The sequence below is a fragment of the Copadichromis virginalis genome, linkage group LG16 (assembly GCF_057382275.1).
Source record: "Copadichromis virginalis isolate Kocher_CV1m ecotype Utaka linkage group LG16, C_Virginalis_male_GT1.1, whole genome shotgun sequence".
In the NCBI taxonomy this organism is placed as follows: Eukaryota; Metazoa; Chordata; class Actinopteri; order Cichliformes; family Cichlidae; genus Copadichromis; species Copadichromis virginalis.
The window spans coordinates 37,775,253-37,791,744 of record NC_140633.1 but is presented as its reverse complement, the minus strand read 5'-3'; the positions used below and the strand labels follow the sequence as shown (position 1 = coordinate 37,791,744).

The 16,492-nt window shown below is 41.7% G+C and overlaps 1 protein-coding gene across 2 annotated transcripts; it reads left to right on the top strand.

The window, feature by feature from the left end:
* The first annotated feature begins 4,330 nt into the window (after positions 1-4,330).
* asb1 (ankyrin repeat and SOCS box containing 1) lies at positions 4,331-10,878 on the top strand. Of its 2 annotated transcripts, none has more exons than XM_085434685.1 (5): positions 4,331-4,624; positions 5,279-5,417; positions 7,371-7,673; positions 8,393-8,775; positions 9,718-10,878. In XM_085434685.1, exons 1-5 carry the CDS (start codon positions 4,528-4,530, stop codon positions 9,846-9,848), a joined length of 1,053 nt encoding a protein of 350 aa, XP_085290811.1. In that variant the 5' UTR covers positions 4,331-4,527; the 3' UTR covers positions 9,849-10,878. The 2 variants fall into 2 exon arrangements, with proteins under 2 accessions (XP_085290811.1, XP_085290812.1); XM_085434686.1 differs by lacking the exon at positions 4,331-4,624 and adding an exon at positions 4,910-5,116.
* Positions 10,879-16,492: the final 5,614 nt, after the last annotated feature.

Sequence of the window (16,492 nt, the reverse complement as noted above, 5' to 3'; positions counted from 1 at the left end):
TTTACTCTGCCAGCTCACTAGGGATGGGTATCGTTTAGGTTTTATCCGATACCGGTGCCAAATCGGTACTTTTGAAACGGTGCCGGTGCTCAAACGGTGCTCAAACCGGTGCTTAAAGAATGGAGAACACAAAATTGGTCCAAAAACCTCTCATGTTCAGCTGTTTTTTGTAAAAATATAACAATGTTAGCCTTTTCTGCAGCTATGGGGCATATATGGTATCACTCTTGGCTGGAAGCAGTGCTTAAACAATGGAAAAAACACAAACTTTGTCCTAAACCTCTCATGTTTAACTGTTTTCCACTTTTTCTTTGGTCATTTTAGCCTTTTTAGCCAGGGTGAAGGGAGTATCTGCCATCAAACAAGAGGACAGCCGCATGTAGCTATGATGATGTTTGCTAGTTCACCTTACATGCATTAATGTAATAACGTGGTTAGCCTACTCAACGTAAATTAGCTACTCACGCAGAGAAGAACGGCTGCTGCCACCATCATCCGTCATCATTTCTGCTACACTGGCAGGGCTAGGGGCCAGGACTCTCCTCTTCGTGTTTTTGGGGGATGTTGCATAACAGGCAACCCACCCGCAGTAGATGTGCACGGTGTGAGGTCTCACAGCAAGCTATCAAATACGGCGCATTTCTGGGCTTTTAAAAAAAACGCTATGCGTCGCCAGGTGTTTCATCGGATTCTTGGTGTTACCTCCTTTGACAGTATCACAGTATCAGCTTAAAGCACTTGTTGCTGCTGAGTTTGCATATTTTGCTGTGAAGTACAGCCAGACTTTTGACCGCTTCGCCTTGGACATTTTTAATCTGTAGCTCTGCTCTAACAGAACGTACGTACCTGGCCCCGCCTACTATCCTCGGAAACGTAAAATGATTGGCTAGAATCTAAAGTGTATCACAGCTCAGGAAAAAAAAGCACCGAAATAAAGCACCGAAATGTGCGCTGCTTTTCGGTCTGGTTACTACCGTTTATGTCAGAACGGCACCGGACACCGGTACCCATCCCTACAGCTCACTAGTGCAAAGTCTGTGTAATGTCTGATGTCCCCCTGTGAGAAAAGTAGATGTGAGCGGTGATTTCAAAGTGAGTCAGTGAGTGTCACGCATCCTGCCTCCTGCACGCTTTAACCAGAGCAAACCTTCATCTGACCCAAACTGTGAGCTCACAGTTGTGTGTGCTGCATGTGGGAGAGGACACCACCGGCAATATCTCGAGTCTTCGTTCTTTAGCTGTTATCCGAAGGTCATGAGTGGAAACTGCTTGCGCTACTTTAAAAACACTCTTCCACTTTTGAGGCACTGCTGCACTTTGATTAGAGCGTTTTTAGAAAAAAGCTTTTTGCAATAAGCAATGTTCACACTCTGTCGTATTTCTAACTCTTTTATAAATACACTAAGCTTGTATACTTTAAAGGAAAAAGCAGTGAGCATGCAGGGGAGCCACCATCTTGTACTGTCGTACTGCCAAACCGATAGGAAGTTTTGTAAGCTTTCTCTATACATTGAAAAATATGAATTCATATTTTACTAGCTTCCTTTGCAACTTGTAAGAAATGCTTTGCACTAATATGAACATTGCTGGACTTGTAGTAAGTTGGATAGTAGAGATGAGAGACTGAAACTAGATCCTGCCTCAGTTTCCCTGAAAATGTTGGTATTGAAAAGGTGAAAAAAAGAGTCATCCAAATGTGAATGAAACAAAAATACAAACTTTGCGTGGCTGCTGAGTGAAAGTGCGGTAACCACACACACACAGAAAGTAATTTACAGTAATTTTACAGTTTTTAAGACTTGTACACAGCTTGTTATTCTGGTTGGTTCTGCTGCACTTTTTCTTCCCAGAAAACACAATTACACAGAAAATCACTGCTGGAAAATAACACTTCCTGTGAAATGTAGGTGATTTTGATGAATGGAATCCATTACACCTTTTCTCCATCATAACCACTAAATGCAGTTTTTACAGAACTAGATGCTTTATTTCATATGCGAATGTGGCGACTTGTACACTGCACAGCGACTCCCTTTCTCACAAATATTTACACCACCTAAATATTTATTTTCTGCCCAGACTAGGATTTCTGCCTGCCTTACCAAACCTGTGGGTTAGCAAACTTGTGGCTGACACAACATGTGGGCTGGGAGTCATTGGTGGAAAAATGAGGCTTGAAACTAGAACAGAAAGCCAGTGGGCAGACATTTGTAGGCTCTGATGTTAATTTAAACGGCATTCGTGTTTGTAAGGGGAAAAATATAATGTGGCTGTCTTTTAAAAACGTGGCACTCTACATTTTAACTTATCAGGCAAAATACACTGTAATTTGACTTATCTCCATATTTATATCAGTATTATAAAAATAATACATTGGAAAACTTACAGGAAATGTTAGCGTTCTGAAAAATGTCATTTCAAAAATCTCATCTGGAAAAGTGGGAACCCGCATGCTCATTCATTATATTAAAAGGCTTTTTATCGTGTACACTATAAACTGTACATTATGTATATGTGGAGACTGTATCATAGTTCAAATAATTATATAATTTTGTAGTGGAGTGAAATAAATGGTTACATTGCAATAAAGAATTGTCTCATTTTTGTGTGTTTTTGTATGAAGTTTGAAGATGTTAGCTTGGTCTAGATTATTCCAGAATAACATTGGTATCATTTTTTTCATTTCATTTATATGTATTTCTTTTTTAAAGATTTTTGATACTCACACCCTCAAGCAGACTCTTATGTGAAAGACTCGTCCAGCAGACCATCCAGTGACATCCAGCAACTTTCTACGGCAGCGCTGTTACAGACATCTTTGTAAGACGCCCTTTAGCATCACTTTCACAGCAGCTGAGCCTTTGTTTTGCAACCTGCAGATTTAGCTGAAGCTCCTTTTGCAGAAAGACTTCAGCACACGGCGCTAAAGAAGGCAAGCCTCAGTTGTGCGTGTCTGTTTAACGATGCAGTGCAGGACACAGCAAAGTGACTCAAGACATGTCAGACAAATTCAGAGCATTTTTCTCTGAATTTATACAAAGCTTAGAAGCTCTTTTGCTTTTGAGTTTCACTAATCTTGGAGACAAATGAAAATAAAATCACTTTTGCGACTTTAATCTGTGGATAAAACACACAAGTATCCTGTTTTAATTAAATTATAATTTAAAATGATCGTGTGTGTGAGAACTAACCTGAGTATTTTGGCAGATTTTGTGTTATTACTGACCACCATGACTAACACTATGAAACTAGCTGAAGTGCACTTTTTTGACCATGAGCAGGTTTCCATGTTCAGCGATGGCAGTCTGTAAACAGTCCGTCCTCCTATGGGGCCACATGGCATTTATTTTTAGAGCACCACCAGGACCTCAGTGTCTGTCAGCAGGCAGCATAGAAAGCCATAGCTGCATGCCTGCCTGGTGTATGTTACCCACCCCAAAATTACTCATTAGTTACAGCACAGGTGGCAGAATCTCATCTGCAACTATCAGTTAAACAGCGTCTTCTTCACACTACACACAGATCTCATATTTGACTTACACTGCAGAGCTATGAACATTCATCAAATTATGCCTCACATTCATTTGAGGTAAGGCAGTGGCCTGCTACATTTTTAATTCAGCATAATTATTTCTGACACGTGTCCTGGCAGAAAAATAAAGGATTTTTTTCACTCGAGTTTAATGCCTGGTCTTGTGGTGAAGGCCTTAAAGCAACATATAGGCGTTTAGGCTTGGAAGTAACACGTTTAGTCGATCATAATTAATAAAGTGTGACTGATATTTATTGGAGACTGTGATGAACTTTAGGAACGCTTCTAAATATGATGTGCCCCTAAAGTTTTATGTAAACAAAAGGCGATCGTGGCTTGAGAGTTGGGAGTTCGCCTTGTAATCGGAAGGTTGCCGGTTCGAGCCCCGACTCCAACAGTCTCGGTCGTTGTGTCCTCGGGCAAGACACTTCACCGTTGCCTACTGGTGGTGGTCAGAGGGCCCGGTGGCGCCAGTGTCCGGCAGCCTCGCCTCTGTCTGTGCGCCCCAGGGCGGCTGTGGCTACAATGTAGCTGCCATCACCAGTGTGTGGATGACAGGTTGTGTAAAGCGCTTTGGGGTCCTTAGGGACTAGTAAAGCGCTATACAGGCCATTTACCATCTTTTATGTACAGGCTATCAGAAACGCACGCTTGTGAAACATTTTTTGTATTGAATGATTGCGTAATGAACATCTTTTAGGCCTTTGTTGGTGATGTTTTGATCTTTTATGGGTTAACAGTGCTTTAAAGTCGGAGACCATCAGCTCCACGTTTAACGCAGCGTTTCCCCTTTAAATCCCAGCAGCTGAGCTCAGCCAGGAAGTGGCGCAGTGAGCTGGAGCAGCAGACGTCTTCATCATCACAGTCACGTTTGTTTACGTTCATGCTTCTTATCTGATCCCAGGTCGCTTGGGTTTCTCTATTTCTGGGGACCCAGTGTCGCTCTGCAGCCGCAGCACCAACCTTCAGCTTGACGCTGTGACCATTTTGGGAGCATGGCCGACGGTCCAGAGGCTGATGTTGACGACCCACCCAGCATCAATTTCCCCCCGCTCATCACCGTGTCCGATCTACCCAGCGCTACAGCTGCAGGTAACTATGGCTGCGAGAACCGTAAGCGATGATGATTGATCATCGCAAGCACCCACAGGCTGTCCTGCAACTGTGCCCCGTTTGCAGGAGGACGGCCAATATGCGTGACATATTACAGATGTGGTGGTGTTGGGAGGAGGAGGAAGAAGGGGACGGTCTGTAGCCTAATAAGGTGTGGCCAATGGATTCAGGAAGCGTTCACATCTCCAGTGCTGCAGTATAGCTGTGACACTTCATCTGTTTTTCTGTCTAGTCACACAAGTAATAGAGTTGTAATGGATTGATTTGACCTGAAGGCTCAGGCAGAAGAGCTCACGGTAATAGAAACATCTGCAGAACATAGCCTAGTGTAACGTGGATCCTTTTAATGTGTATTTCAGGAGCTGTTTTACTGTGTACATCTCCATCTGTGGGAGTTCTCTGAGCACAGCATGGAGCAGACATGAGAAAATGTCACTACACCACTGCTGCTCATCTGCAGCCACCTTATGTGTATTTTGTCTTATGTGTATTTGAGCTGAGATATCATTTACACTTAATAATATGCAGAATAGTTTCAAAATATCATTTTGTATGGTAACAAATCGCCCTGCAAGACCAGACAAAACCAACTTTTCATTTCTGTTATTCTCCCTGAAATGCTGTGTTTGGCAGGTCGTAACCTGAAGGAATGGCTGCAGGAGCAGTTCTGCGACAAACCCCTGGAACAGGATGACATGCGCCTCCACAACGCGGCCTATGTCGGAGATCTGGACACCCTGAGGAACCTGCTGCAGGAAGACGGTTTCAGACGGTGAGGCCGAGCAGTAATAAGTGTATTTGGCTCTCTAGTTAGCAAAGTTAACACATGCTTTACTTGGTAAATGATAAAGCAAAACATCAATACAAATGAAAATGACAAGGTACCAAAACATTGCAGGCAGAGAGACAGCAGAATCTGAGAGAGACTATAGATTTATTTTGTATAAAGATTACAGAATAGTATATTTGTTATTGTCTCTTACAGCAGAACTGTCTTTTCCCCCCAAACAAGTCCAAAGATAACCTTATTCCAAATAATTTTCATAGGAGTAAACACAGACCAAAAGCAGGCTGCTGTTACCATCATCTTACAGCAGGTTGGGTGTCTTCCAATACCCATAGCATTATATTGCATACAGCTAGAGGATCATAGTTTAATGCCAATGCAATGTCAAAGCAATATACTACAAATGTAGTGCATGTAACAGAATTTAAATTTGATGTAGTAAAAGTAAAAACATGCAGTTTACAACTCTGATATCTGTGGAAACCTTGTGGAGGGAAGCAGCCCTGCAGCACTACGGGAGGACTAAAAATACACAGAGAACCTTTCAGTGGCTCAGTCCAGTAACCACCAAAGCATTGTAATGCAAAATGCTTTGCTGTTGTTAGCTTCAGTGCTTCCTCCTATTGATGCAGAATCAGAGCCTGGATTTACCAACTGGAGAACATACAGAGCCATCTCATAGTCATGAGCATGCATGCAATGAGGGAAATAACAATTTGATCCTCTAGTGAACATTTAAATTTGCTCGCTTACAAAGAAATAAACAGTCTCTAATTGTAATGGTAGTTTCATTTTAATGGAGAGAGACAGAATATCAACTAAAAATCCATAAAAATCATAAAGTATTTTCATGTCATTGAGTGAAATAAGTATTTGATCCCCAAGCAAAACACGAGTTGGTACTGAGTGGCAAGTACAGCAGTAAGACGTCTCTTGTAGTTGGTCACCAGGTTTGCACACATCTCTTCTCTTCACAGAAACTCTGTAAATGCTTTATGTTTCAACTTAAATCTTCAGCTCCCTCCACAGATTTTCTGTAGGACTGACATCTGGAGACTGGCCATAATGTACTTCTTCTTCAGTCACTCTTTTGTAACCTTTGTGGAATGTTTTGTGTCATTGTCATGCTAGAAGACCCATCCAAGTCCCATCTTCAGTGTTCTTGCTGAGGGAAGGAGGTTCTCATCCAAGATTTTACAGTACATGGCCTCATCCACTGGACCCTTCAATGCAGTGAAGTTATCCTATACTCTCAGCAGAGAAACAGCCCCAAAGCATAATGTTTCCACCTCTGTGCTTGGATGTGTGGATGGTGTTCTTTGGGTCATACTCAGTATTTCTCTTCACTGGCAAACCCAAAGTGCTTTCCTCAGAGGGGAGAGCTTGCAGATGCTGTGAGATTTCTGTCCATTATGGTGTAGTGTGTTCCCAGTGTAGGTCACAACTGCCTTCAGACCATTAACATGCTCCTCTCATGCAGTTTTGGGCTGATCCACCACTTTTCTCATGATCATCCTTGGAGCTCCAGACCGAGGGCAACTGATGGTCATTTTATTTTTCTTCAGTTTCTGAATAATCGCACCCACAGGCCTACGATCTTACCCCTGATGACCTTTGACATCTTTTGGAGAGGTTGAAATGGAAGAAACTGATTGTATGCTCATGTGTGCTTTATGCATATAAGAAGCTGAGATCAGGAGTTTCTGTTATTGACTGAATGATTGTAATCTGTAGGAGCCAGAATGCTGGCTGGTTTGTAGGGGATGAAATACTTATTTCACTCAATGACATGCAAATGAAATTATAACTTATATGTATTTTTTTTCTGTATTTTTTGGTTGATGTACCATAAAATTAGAGACTGTTTTTTTCTTTGTAAATGCGCTTAAATTGGAAACGTATTACCCTGGACCTCTCCTTTCTCTGTTTTGGTGTTAGGCGTATCAATGAGAAGTCTGTGTGGTGTTGTGGCTGTTTGCCCTGCACCCCTCTGAGGATTGCAGCCACAGCGGGACACGCAGCATGCGTGGCCTATCTGATCGCTCAGGGAGCCGAGGTGGACCTAGTTGATGTCAAAGGCCAAACAGCTCTGTATGTAGCTGTGGTTAATGGTCACCTGGACTGTGTACGGATTCTTCTTGAAGCTGGAGCCGATCCCAATGGTAGCCGCCACCACCGCAGTACCCCGCTGTACCATGCTGCACGAGTGGGGAGGCTGGACATACTGCAGGAGCTCATCAGGTGAGCCTTGGGAAGGATCAAACTAAAGTCTAGATGGACAGAACTGTTTTATATATAGGTTAAATGTTTAAATACGTAAAGAAAATTGGCACTAAAATAGTTTTTATCTTCCATTACGCCACTGAAAACTGGTGGGAGTCGGTTCCAGTTATTACAGTTTCTTTTCATATGGTTTAATCTTTGCACATGAGATTATCTGTGCTTTGCATTTTTAATCCACTACTTTCTTTGTGGTGCAATCATTTCCAATAGCTGTTTTGTAACTTCCTGACTTTAAAAAACATTTTCTGTCACCTTTCCCAGAAAGCAAAAAGACAAACATAAGACCGAAAAACCAACATAAAAACCCCACCAACCATTAAATTCAGAAGCATTTCCCCAGCTGCAGTTTTTAGATCAATTCTGGAAGTCCCATTATGACCCCTGGCACCGTAGCACTACGATTTCACAACAGACCTGAAACTTGCACTTTGAATCTGACCCAACTTTCTGTGGAGGAAAATTTTCAGCAGTTAGAGTCCAGAGTTTTCTGACGTGCAGCAGACCAGGTAACGATGTTCTGACGCTGAATTCCTTTATACAACAAATGGATTTGTTGTAAAGAGGAAAGCTTCTCAATTTATATTTTTCCACAGTAATAAATATCTCTGTATTCTTTCCTTTAGTTTGCATCAAGGATTTATGAAAGAAAATTTAGTCTATGGTTACATTTTTTCTAGGTTCAATGCTGATGTTGACATGGACCACCAGCTGGGTCCGCGGCTCCTGTTAAGCGCTCGAACCCTCAACACTCTAGTGGTCTGCCCTCTTTACATAAGCGCAGCCTACCACCACCTTCACTGTTTCCGGCTGCTGCTCCAGGCCGGCGCTCAGCCCGACTTCAATTACACAGGTCCTGTCTGCCATGAGGCTTTGACACGAGGTTTGGCTTCCTGCCTGCTGGATGCAGTCCTGCGACACGGATGTGAAGTGGCCTTCATCCACCTGCTGCTGGACCACGGAGCGAACCCAGCCCTCGTGCCCTGGGATGATTCGGATTTGGAGGCTCCAAATCGAAGGAAAGTTGATCCAGAGGCACTCAGTGTCTTCTTGGAAGGAAAAAGTAAGTAACAAAAAACGATGCTGTTGCTTTATACAAAGCTCCGGCACGGAGCTTTTTTTGGTGCACCTCCTCACAACACCAGAATATTTTTTAGTTAATAAGTTGTGAGTTTTTGCAGAGCTTTGTAAAATTGTCTCTCAAAATTGTGGATTTAATGTGGAATCAATAAAACCGGTGTCATATGTTTACATTTCGTATTGCTGGTTCAGATTGTTCATACTGAACAAAAATGAAGTTCATTAACTGATTTCTGATTAATACTGATTAAATGACCAATAGAGCGTTCTGAGAGATATGAAGTAAAAGCATGAATAATAGTCAGAGGCTCACTCAGATTCAATATCGATTGGATTCTTGCAGTAAACAGGTTTGATGTCAGTGGATTTTACTGGGAGGTAAAGCAATGTGTCATTAGCATAGCAGTGCATCAAAATATAATTTCTCTGCATAATGTGGTCAAGTGATAAAGAGGAGAGCTGTGGTTACCAATGGAAACAAAAACAAATTCCAGTTGATGGGAAAAAAGTCTCATCGGGTGTAGTAAAAGTGAAAACAAGGAAGTAGTTTCAGACACCATTAGTTTGTGAATGAAGGCTTTTGAGGCTTTACGATGAAGCATCATTAATGTCATTAGCAACACGTATGTACTTCTTTCTGTAAAGACCCGAGTTTGCAGATTACTGCTTTTAGTTTAAGGATTTCATCTCATATATGTTTAGAATAAGCATTTTTCCTCGTGTTAAAGCTTAGCTGCTTTTACATGAAACAGGGACCTTGTAATGCATGTTTCTGGACATTTGTTGATGCTGAGGAGCTGATATAAAGAAGCCCATAAAGTACAATGAAAAAGGTCATTAAAAGCCACACTTTTATGTTTCTACTTATACAAAAGCATGAAAGCATATGCAGTTGTTCAGCTGCATCTATTTTTTCTTCTCCCAGGAAACCCTCGTAGGCTGACACATTTGTGTCGCATCAGGATCCGCAGAACGATGGGCAAAAATCGTCTAAACCACATATCTTCTTTACCGCTTCCAGAACCTATCAAGATTTTCTTGCTTCACCAAAACTGACCATCATCCACCTACTGGTCTTGTTAAATGTTCATTTAACCCAGTCTTTAAAAGAAACCTCAGTCAGTCCCAAAGACACACTACTGCATAAACACTGTAAACCCAGATTGCTAATTGCTTATTATTTTTTATTAAGAAATAGTTATTAATAATATTTTCCAAATAATATTTGTTTGGAAATCATCATTTATGTAAAAAAAAAAAAATCTTCCTCGCCGTGTAAAATGCTTCTTATCTTATCAGAGAAGCCATAGTTATGTATTGACTTGTGGAAACTGTGTGTGTATTCTAAATGTTTGCCTTGTGACCTCCCAGATCACCAGGACGAGTCCTGCTAATACTTCAAGTAGCACTTTTTAGCTCAACGACCAGAGCGAGAATCTCATTTGAAGCAACGACTTAAACAAGCCATGTTATAAATACCCCATCCACGGGCAGAGAAGAATATTGTCCAGATGCAGCTCCTTGAATTGTTTGGTTGTTGTTTTATGTAAACCAGGCAGAATGACGGCAAAAATGTGCAAAAAAATCCACACGCTAGATCCTCTTTGTTAGCCACGTGCCTTAACTTTGAGTTTGGGAAAAGTGGCTTCAAAGATTGATCAGACCAGAGTTAGTTACGGTAATCCAAATTAATCGAGTGTGATGTTCCCGGATGAGCAATTTAAGGACCTTGATTGTAAAGTTTACATTTTGTGACGTACATGTCAGCATCAAAATAAAAATTAAAAAAAGCCTTTTTTTCAGGGGGCATTTAGATTGTTTCAATAAATGTAATGAAACTCCTTTTCTGTGACATTGACAATCTGTCAACTAGTGAATGAAATCTATTTGTGATAAACAGAATAAGTTTGTATTCATTAGATGCCATCTCTGGGAGTCTACTGCACCTACTGTGTACTGTGCATGTCTGTTGCACAGCCTATCTTGTCCTCAAACATTGACATTTAAATGTTGACCATGTTGAGACAGTTGTGCTTTATATATTTCATCTCTATTTGAATGAGTAAATGTATGTAATTGTATAATATCTCTTGTGTTTTGTGTTCATTTTTTGTGAGTGAGGGGAGGTGGGTGAGTGGGTCAGTCTTCCAAAGTAGGATCCCTCTGCGTGGTCTTTGTTCTGTTAGCTATCTTCCTTGAACATAGCTAATTAGAGATAATTATCTCTCTCCTCCTTTCCTCGCAGTCTCGTCCAAGATCTCTTTGTAGTCCAAAATATCATGTCTCAATCTTTTTCAGCCTAGGGAACCCTCATAGTCCTAGCTCTGAGAGCATGCATCCACTGTTAGTTTCAATGATTGGTTTGCTCCAAAATTGAGTTTTTAGTCTTATGTTTCATCTCTCATGACTGTAGCCTTGCTGTTTCTCATTGTTGTTTTTCAGCTTGTGATATTTATAGATGCGTAATTTTTAAAACAAGAGTGACGATGTCTCAATGGGTTCATGTATTACTGATGTGAGGCCGATGAATGAACCAGGATATCCACGATGGCTGAGAAAACCGCATTTTGGTGAAAACATAAGAGGCCCAGTGGAAAATGCACAGCCTGGGAAACCCTGAATAAAAGCAGCAGGGAGCTCAACAGCAGAGGGGAGATGAGGGCTATCAATCCAGCAGTTCTGGCAAAGACCTGCAAAGATAGACTGGGATAGCTTTTGAAAAAATAACTCTCGGGCGGTAAATAAAGACTTCCTGCCAACATGTTTCTTCACAGTGTGTCTGTTTTGTAAGGACGAAAGGACCAAAACTGGATAAAATCAAATTTAAATGATAGAAATCTGAGTGAACATCAGTGTTAGAGAGATAAATAACAGAAAGTAAGACTATGTCCAGTTAGAGATGCCAGTGTGTAAGTGAATGGATTTAACAGGTCTTCATGCATGCCCGTGCACAACAACTGTTGCCGTGATGTCTCTAGATGGCACTGTCTTCCTTTCAAGCATGGCAGAAATCTCAGCATCTCTCCTATCTTCTTATTTCACCCTCTCTTTCTCATATCTGCTTTTGTGTTTGCCATTCTTTCTTTCTTTTTTTAAACCACCTCTCGTCTTTCCGTCCATCGCTTGTCTCCCAGCCGAGGTCAGTGTAGAAGATTCAGCAGCTGTGCGCTCAAGAGCCTCTTCCTTTCAGATCTCATTAAAGCGAGTCTTTCATTAACAGAACACACAGAGAGATGCAGAATGAGGCCCTTTGCACCAGTGCAGAGGGAAGAACACACTGGACAGTTTGGTAAACCGCTGTCTTCCTGTGGGGAGTTTCCATTGCAAGAGTCCTCTCTTTTAAGTCAAATGTATTTTATGCTAGCATTTATTTAGGACGACTCCCTGCTATATTTCTTGTGGACAGATTCATTTGGGTTATTCGAGAGATTTCACATAAAGAGATGCATTTGAAAGTGAGATGCAAAAACACAAGGTCGCAATCGGTCCTCTTTTGAAGGCTAAATGCAAAACACGAGGGATTACATTTTACTGGCGACTGCTTCGTGCATCAAACCTTCAAATCATTACCAGCATTAACAGTTTCTGAACACCAAAGTGAGCTCTTTGGTCGTGTAGCTGGAACAAAAGAGAAACAGAGCTGGTAAACGGTTTATTTCGCCCTCGCATTCACCAGGAGCCTGGAAAAGCTGAATGGTGTTGTTCATTCCTGAGTTTATTTGCACCACAAAGTGCAATCAAAATCTCAACAGCCTCTGCTAATATCGCCGCAGTGTTCCGCTTCAACTGGGGACCAGCATGCGAGGCCGAGTTAAATGCAGTGCAGCTCACTTCATGAGCTAACCGCAGCCTTTAGATATGGATTAAATGCTATTTCCATGGATGTGGTGTTTCTGTGTAAAAAGTTTGTTGGGGTGTGTGCGTGTCTGTTTATGTATGAGCATTGTGAGTCTGTTTATTTTGTTTCCTTTTAGTTCAAAACTCACCTGTTACTCGTTAAAGTGCTTCCACCACCATCTCTTTGTGTCCTCCTCTCCTGCACTTGCACTGGCGACTAAGCCTGTTAACATTTGGTAATTGCCACGCGCTTTAATTTGAGTGATCTCATTCCTTAGGCGTTCCGGAACTGTTTAGTTTCCTCCAATGACCACATCACTTGCATGTTTACCACTGCCACACACACACACATACACGCAGAGGTATCCCACCTCTGATGCAGAGCAACGCCAGAATCATCAAGTTCAAGCTCCTTTAGTTACAATGAAGGAATCAAAGCCCAAAGCAGCTAAACGTGATTCATAAATGACATAACACTGAGCTGGTCATGTTGGGGTCCAAGAAAAGCAGTAATTTACTTTTCAGCTCATAACTGATCAGCTGAACAGGAAAGCCTGGGTGTGGAGCCTGAAAATATTGATCATTTTTTATCTCTAAGTCAGACTCTAACTCACACATGTGGGTTACAACCTCATGCTCAGAAGCAGTTTCCCTCTGCCGAGGCTAGTCTCGCTCTATAACTCCTCGATCAGTGCTGAAGTATGAGACGCACAGGGACTTCCTTTAGGTTTATTGATATAATTAAACAGTATATGGTTAGAAATATTGAAAGAAACTTTGCTAATAAAAGTGCCTTTTAATTATAAACCTCAGAGGGGCTTAATGAGCCTTAATTTGACTGTTTTCCAAAGAAGCCGGTAGTTGTGAAGTGTGGCAAGGGCAGGAAGGATGTAGAGTGATTGCTTCTGTAATTACTGTCACAGTCTGTAACTTGGCTCTTATACTTAATTAGCTCCCTCTCATTTGGGTGTTGTTTAGTTATTGCATGTCTATAACTGCTCGTCTCGTATGGTCGGCCTTTCAGAAACAGTTAAACTATAGAAACTCCTTGGAAAAGTCTGAAAGCAGCTGCTGTCAATGTAAACTTTAAAGACAGAAAAAATGGTTTATCACACGAAACTAGTTTTATCCACAGCCGCTCATTAGCAGTGGTGATGGGAAATGAGGACGTGGACTGTGGGTCTGGTGTGGAAAACAGACCTGTTATAATTCTTTATTTAAACTGTTGCTAATTAGACATTATAAAGCATCATCCACTTATTATGGACAGAATCAGACTGTAACGGAAAATGTGCTGGTTCACTGTTTAATCAAGCAGCTGTACTTGTGTGATCATAGTAACGTATTCATGTTTTAAAGCTAAAGTCAGGCTCTAAGGTAGTTCTTTGGCTCAACTGGTCCACTGAATTTTGTAACCGCTTTTTCTCCGGGGATAAAACGCATTAACTTCACTTAAGTTTATATCTAGCAGAATCATCCTGTCAAACTTTTTCTTTGTGACTGCAATTTTTAAAAAAGTTTTGCACATGTGCCCATAAAGAAAAACTACATTTGTGATTTGAATGTGTTCACAGTTCCATTCAAAGTCATTTCCCTGTGTAGCTCTGCAGGGTTTCACTGGTCCTGCAATCTGCCAAATTGAGTATTGCCACCATGAACATCAGAGTGAACCTCAGCTGGCATTATGGCACACAACTCTGTGATTGATGAAAAAAAAAAGACATTACTGTGACTGGTCACACGCCTGACCCCGACACGCCACCTTCAGGCGGATTTTTTCAGCTGTTCCACCAAAAAGTGCCTCTTGGTCTCTGGTTCAGAGCCAGAACCTGAACTCAGATCACCAGAGATAATCATGACAATGAGGTGCTGGGTTGGATTGACACAGAAGCTCAAGTCCACAGTTAAACTGCAAGTATGCTTCAAGATGTCCACAGGTGCAGAAACACGCTGCCTTGAAAAGGGCAATGGCCAAATTTAGAGCAGCTTCTTATTTTTACAAGCCACATGACTACATCCTCTTATCTGAACTTGTAAAAATAGGTGGGGAGTTTGATAGCAGTCTTTCTATTATTACTTTATGTATGACTGTTTTTTTTTCATGAGCTAAATCACAGATGCTATGAACCTGCCAAATGCTGTCCTGTTATGTTAACCTGTTGGGAATGTAAAAACTCCACCGAGTGTTGCTCTGCTGAATGTCAAAGTGAAAACCTTTTAGAACAAACAGTCTTTCTTTTGTTTTGCATGTCAGAACTGACATTATGGTGGGTATCTGCATCGGAGAGCCTGGGGATCAGTTAATGGCAGCATGACAATGTCCATTACACCAAACTACCCATGATTAATTACTTCCGTGGAACTGCACTGCTCATGGGAAGGATTTTCCACCACTGAGAAGATCCCTTGGCAAGGAGAAGGGGGGGGGGGGGGGTGTCTTGGATGGGGAACAAAGCTGTGGAGCTGTCATGGACGGTGGGGTTGGAGGGGACTGTGGTTGGGGGTAGAGATGGTGGGTTGTGGGGTCCTCTGCCCCTCTTTCTTCCTCCTTTTTTTCCCCCCTCTCACAAAATTAACCAACAACCATTGGGCAGCTTCCCAAGCCACTGGCTGACAACAACATGGGCAAGAAGAAACCCCAGTTAAACAGAAGAGGGGAGAAGAGGAAGAGAGTCATTCAGTGGCCACCACTGTGGGAATGTTGTAAACTGTGTTTTCCTGAGGCCTTGGGAATCCCACACCAGAGCTGGAACCTGCGGGCATGGAAAATGGGGCCTGCATCCCCAGAGAGATGAGATTTCAGGAAGGGAACAACATCTCTTGTTGTGGGGAGATGGCAGTGATGCACTTTCTGCAGACTGGCAGAACAGAGATCTAAATAATATAGTAGTGTAGACAAAGGATTTATTTAGGGAGGTATAGAGAAAACAAAAAGCCCACAAGGGACCAACATTCCAATAAATTGGCAGCTTTAGTATTCAATTCAGTAGTAAGCATTGCTAAACCATCCATTTTTCTGTGAAAATGTCACGGGAGCTTTAGGTTACCCCAAAGACTGAGCTTCATGTTGTCCCTGCATATGTACCGATACCCTGAGATCCTACCACGTGGAAGAACTCTATTAAAATCTAATTTAACACCTTTATTGTTATTACTCATGGTAAGTACGTGTTGGTTAATTCAATAAGCTTTGGTCAAAAGATAATGAAACAGTGTGAAAGAGTCAGATCAAGGGAAGCGCAATTCAGTTCTGCAGTAGGTTTATCCATGGACCAAATATCAAACACACGTACTCAGAAGTTAGTGTTGCTCTGTTACAGAACCACATAGAAGAACGGAACCATCATGTTTGCAACATGCTAGATACGTCATACAACAGCGTGTAGGGCAAAATACTCGTGCCTGCTCCAAAGGCCATACTTGGCAGCTCAAAAGTTTGATGGGGTAGTTCTACTGCCTCTTTTATCTGCTACCAAAAACGCAGCTTTGTTCTGTTCAGCTGACGATCCCCAAACATAACTAAGCTGCAAGCATTATACAGTATTGGTTGCAGTTGATTTGTGAGTTTAAGTCATGTCAGACTGCACGAAAAAGCTTTGGCGATTACAGATATAGTCTGTATGTCACTCACTGTAGTGTGCAGAGATGGGCAGTAACGCGTTACTTGTTACTTGTAACGCGTTACTGTAATCTGATTACTTTTTTCAAGTAACGAGTAAAGTAAGGGATTACTATTGCAAAATCAGTAATTAGATTACCGTTACTTTCCCGTAGGAACGCTGCGTTACTGCGTTACTAAAACCGTGATTTTTTTTGCGAGAATGTCTCATGACAGTGACGTAAGCAAGTGCGACGTTGGTGAC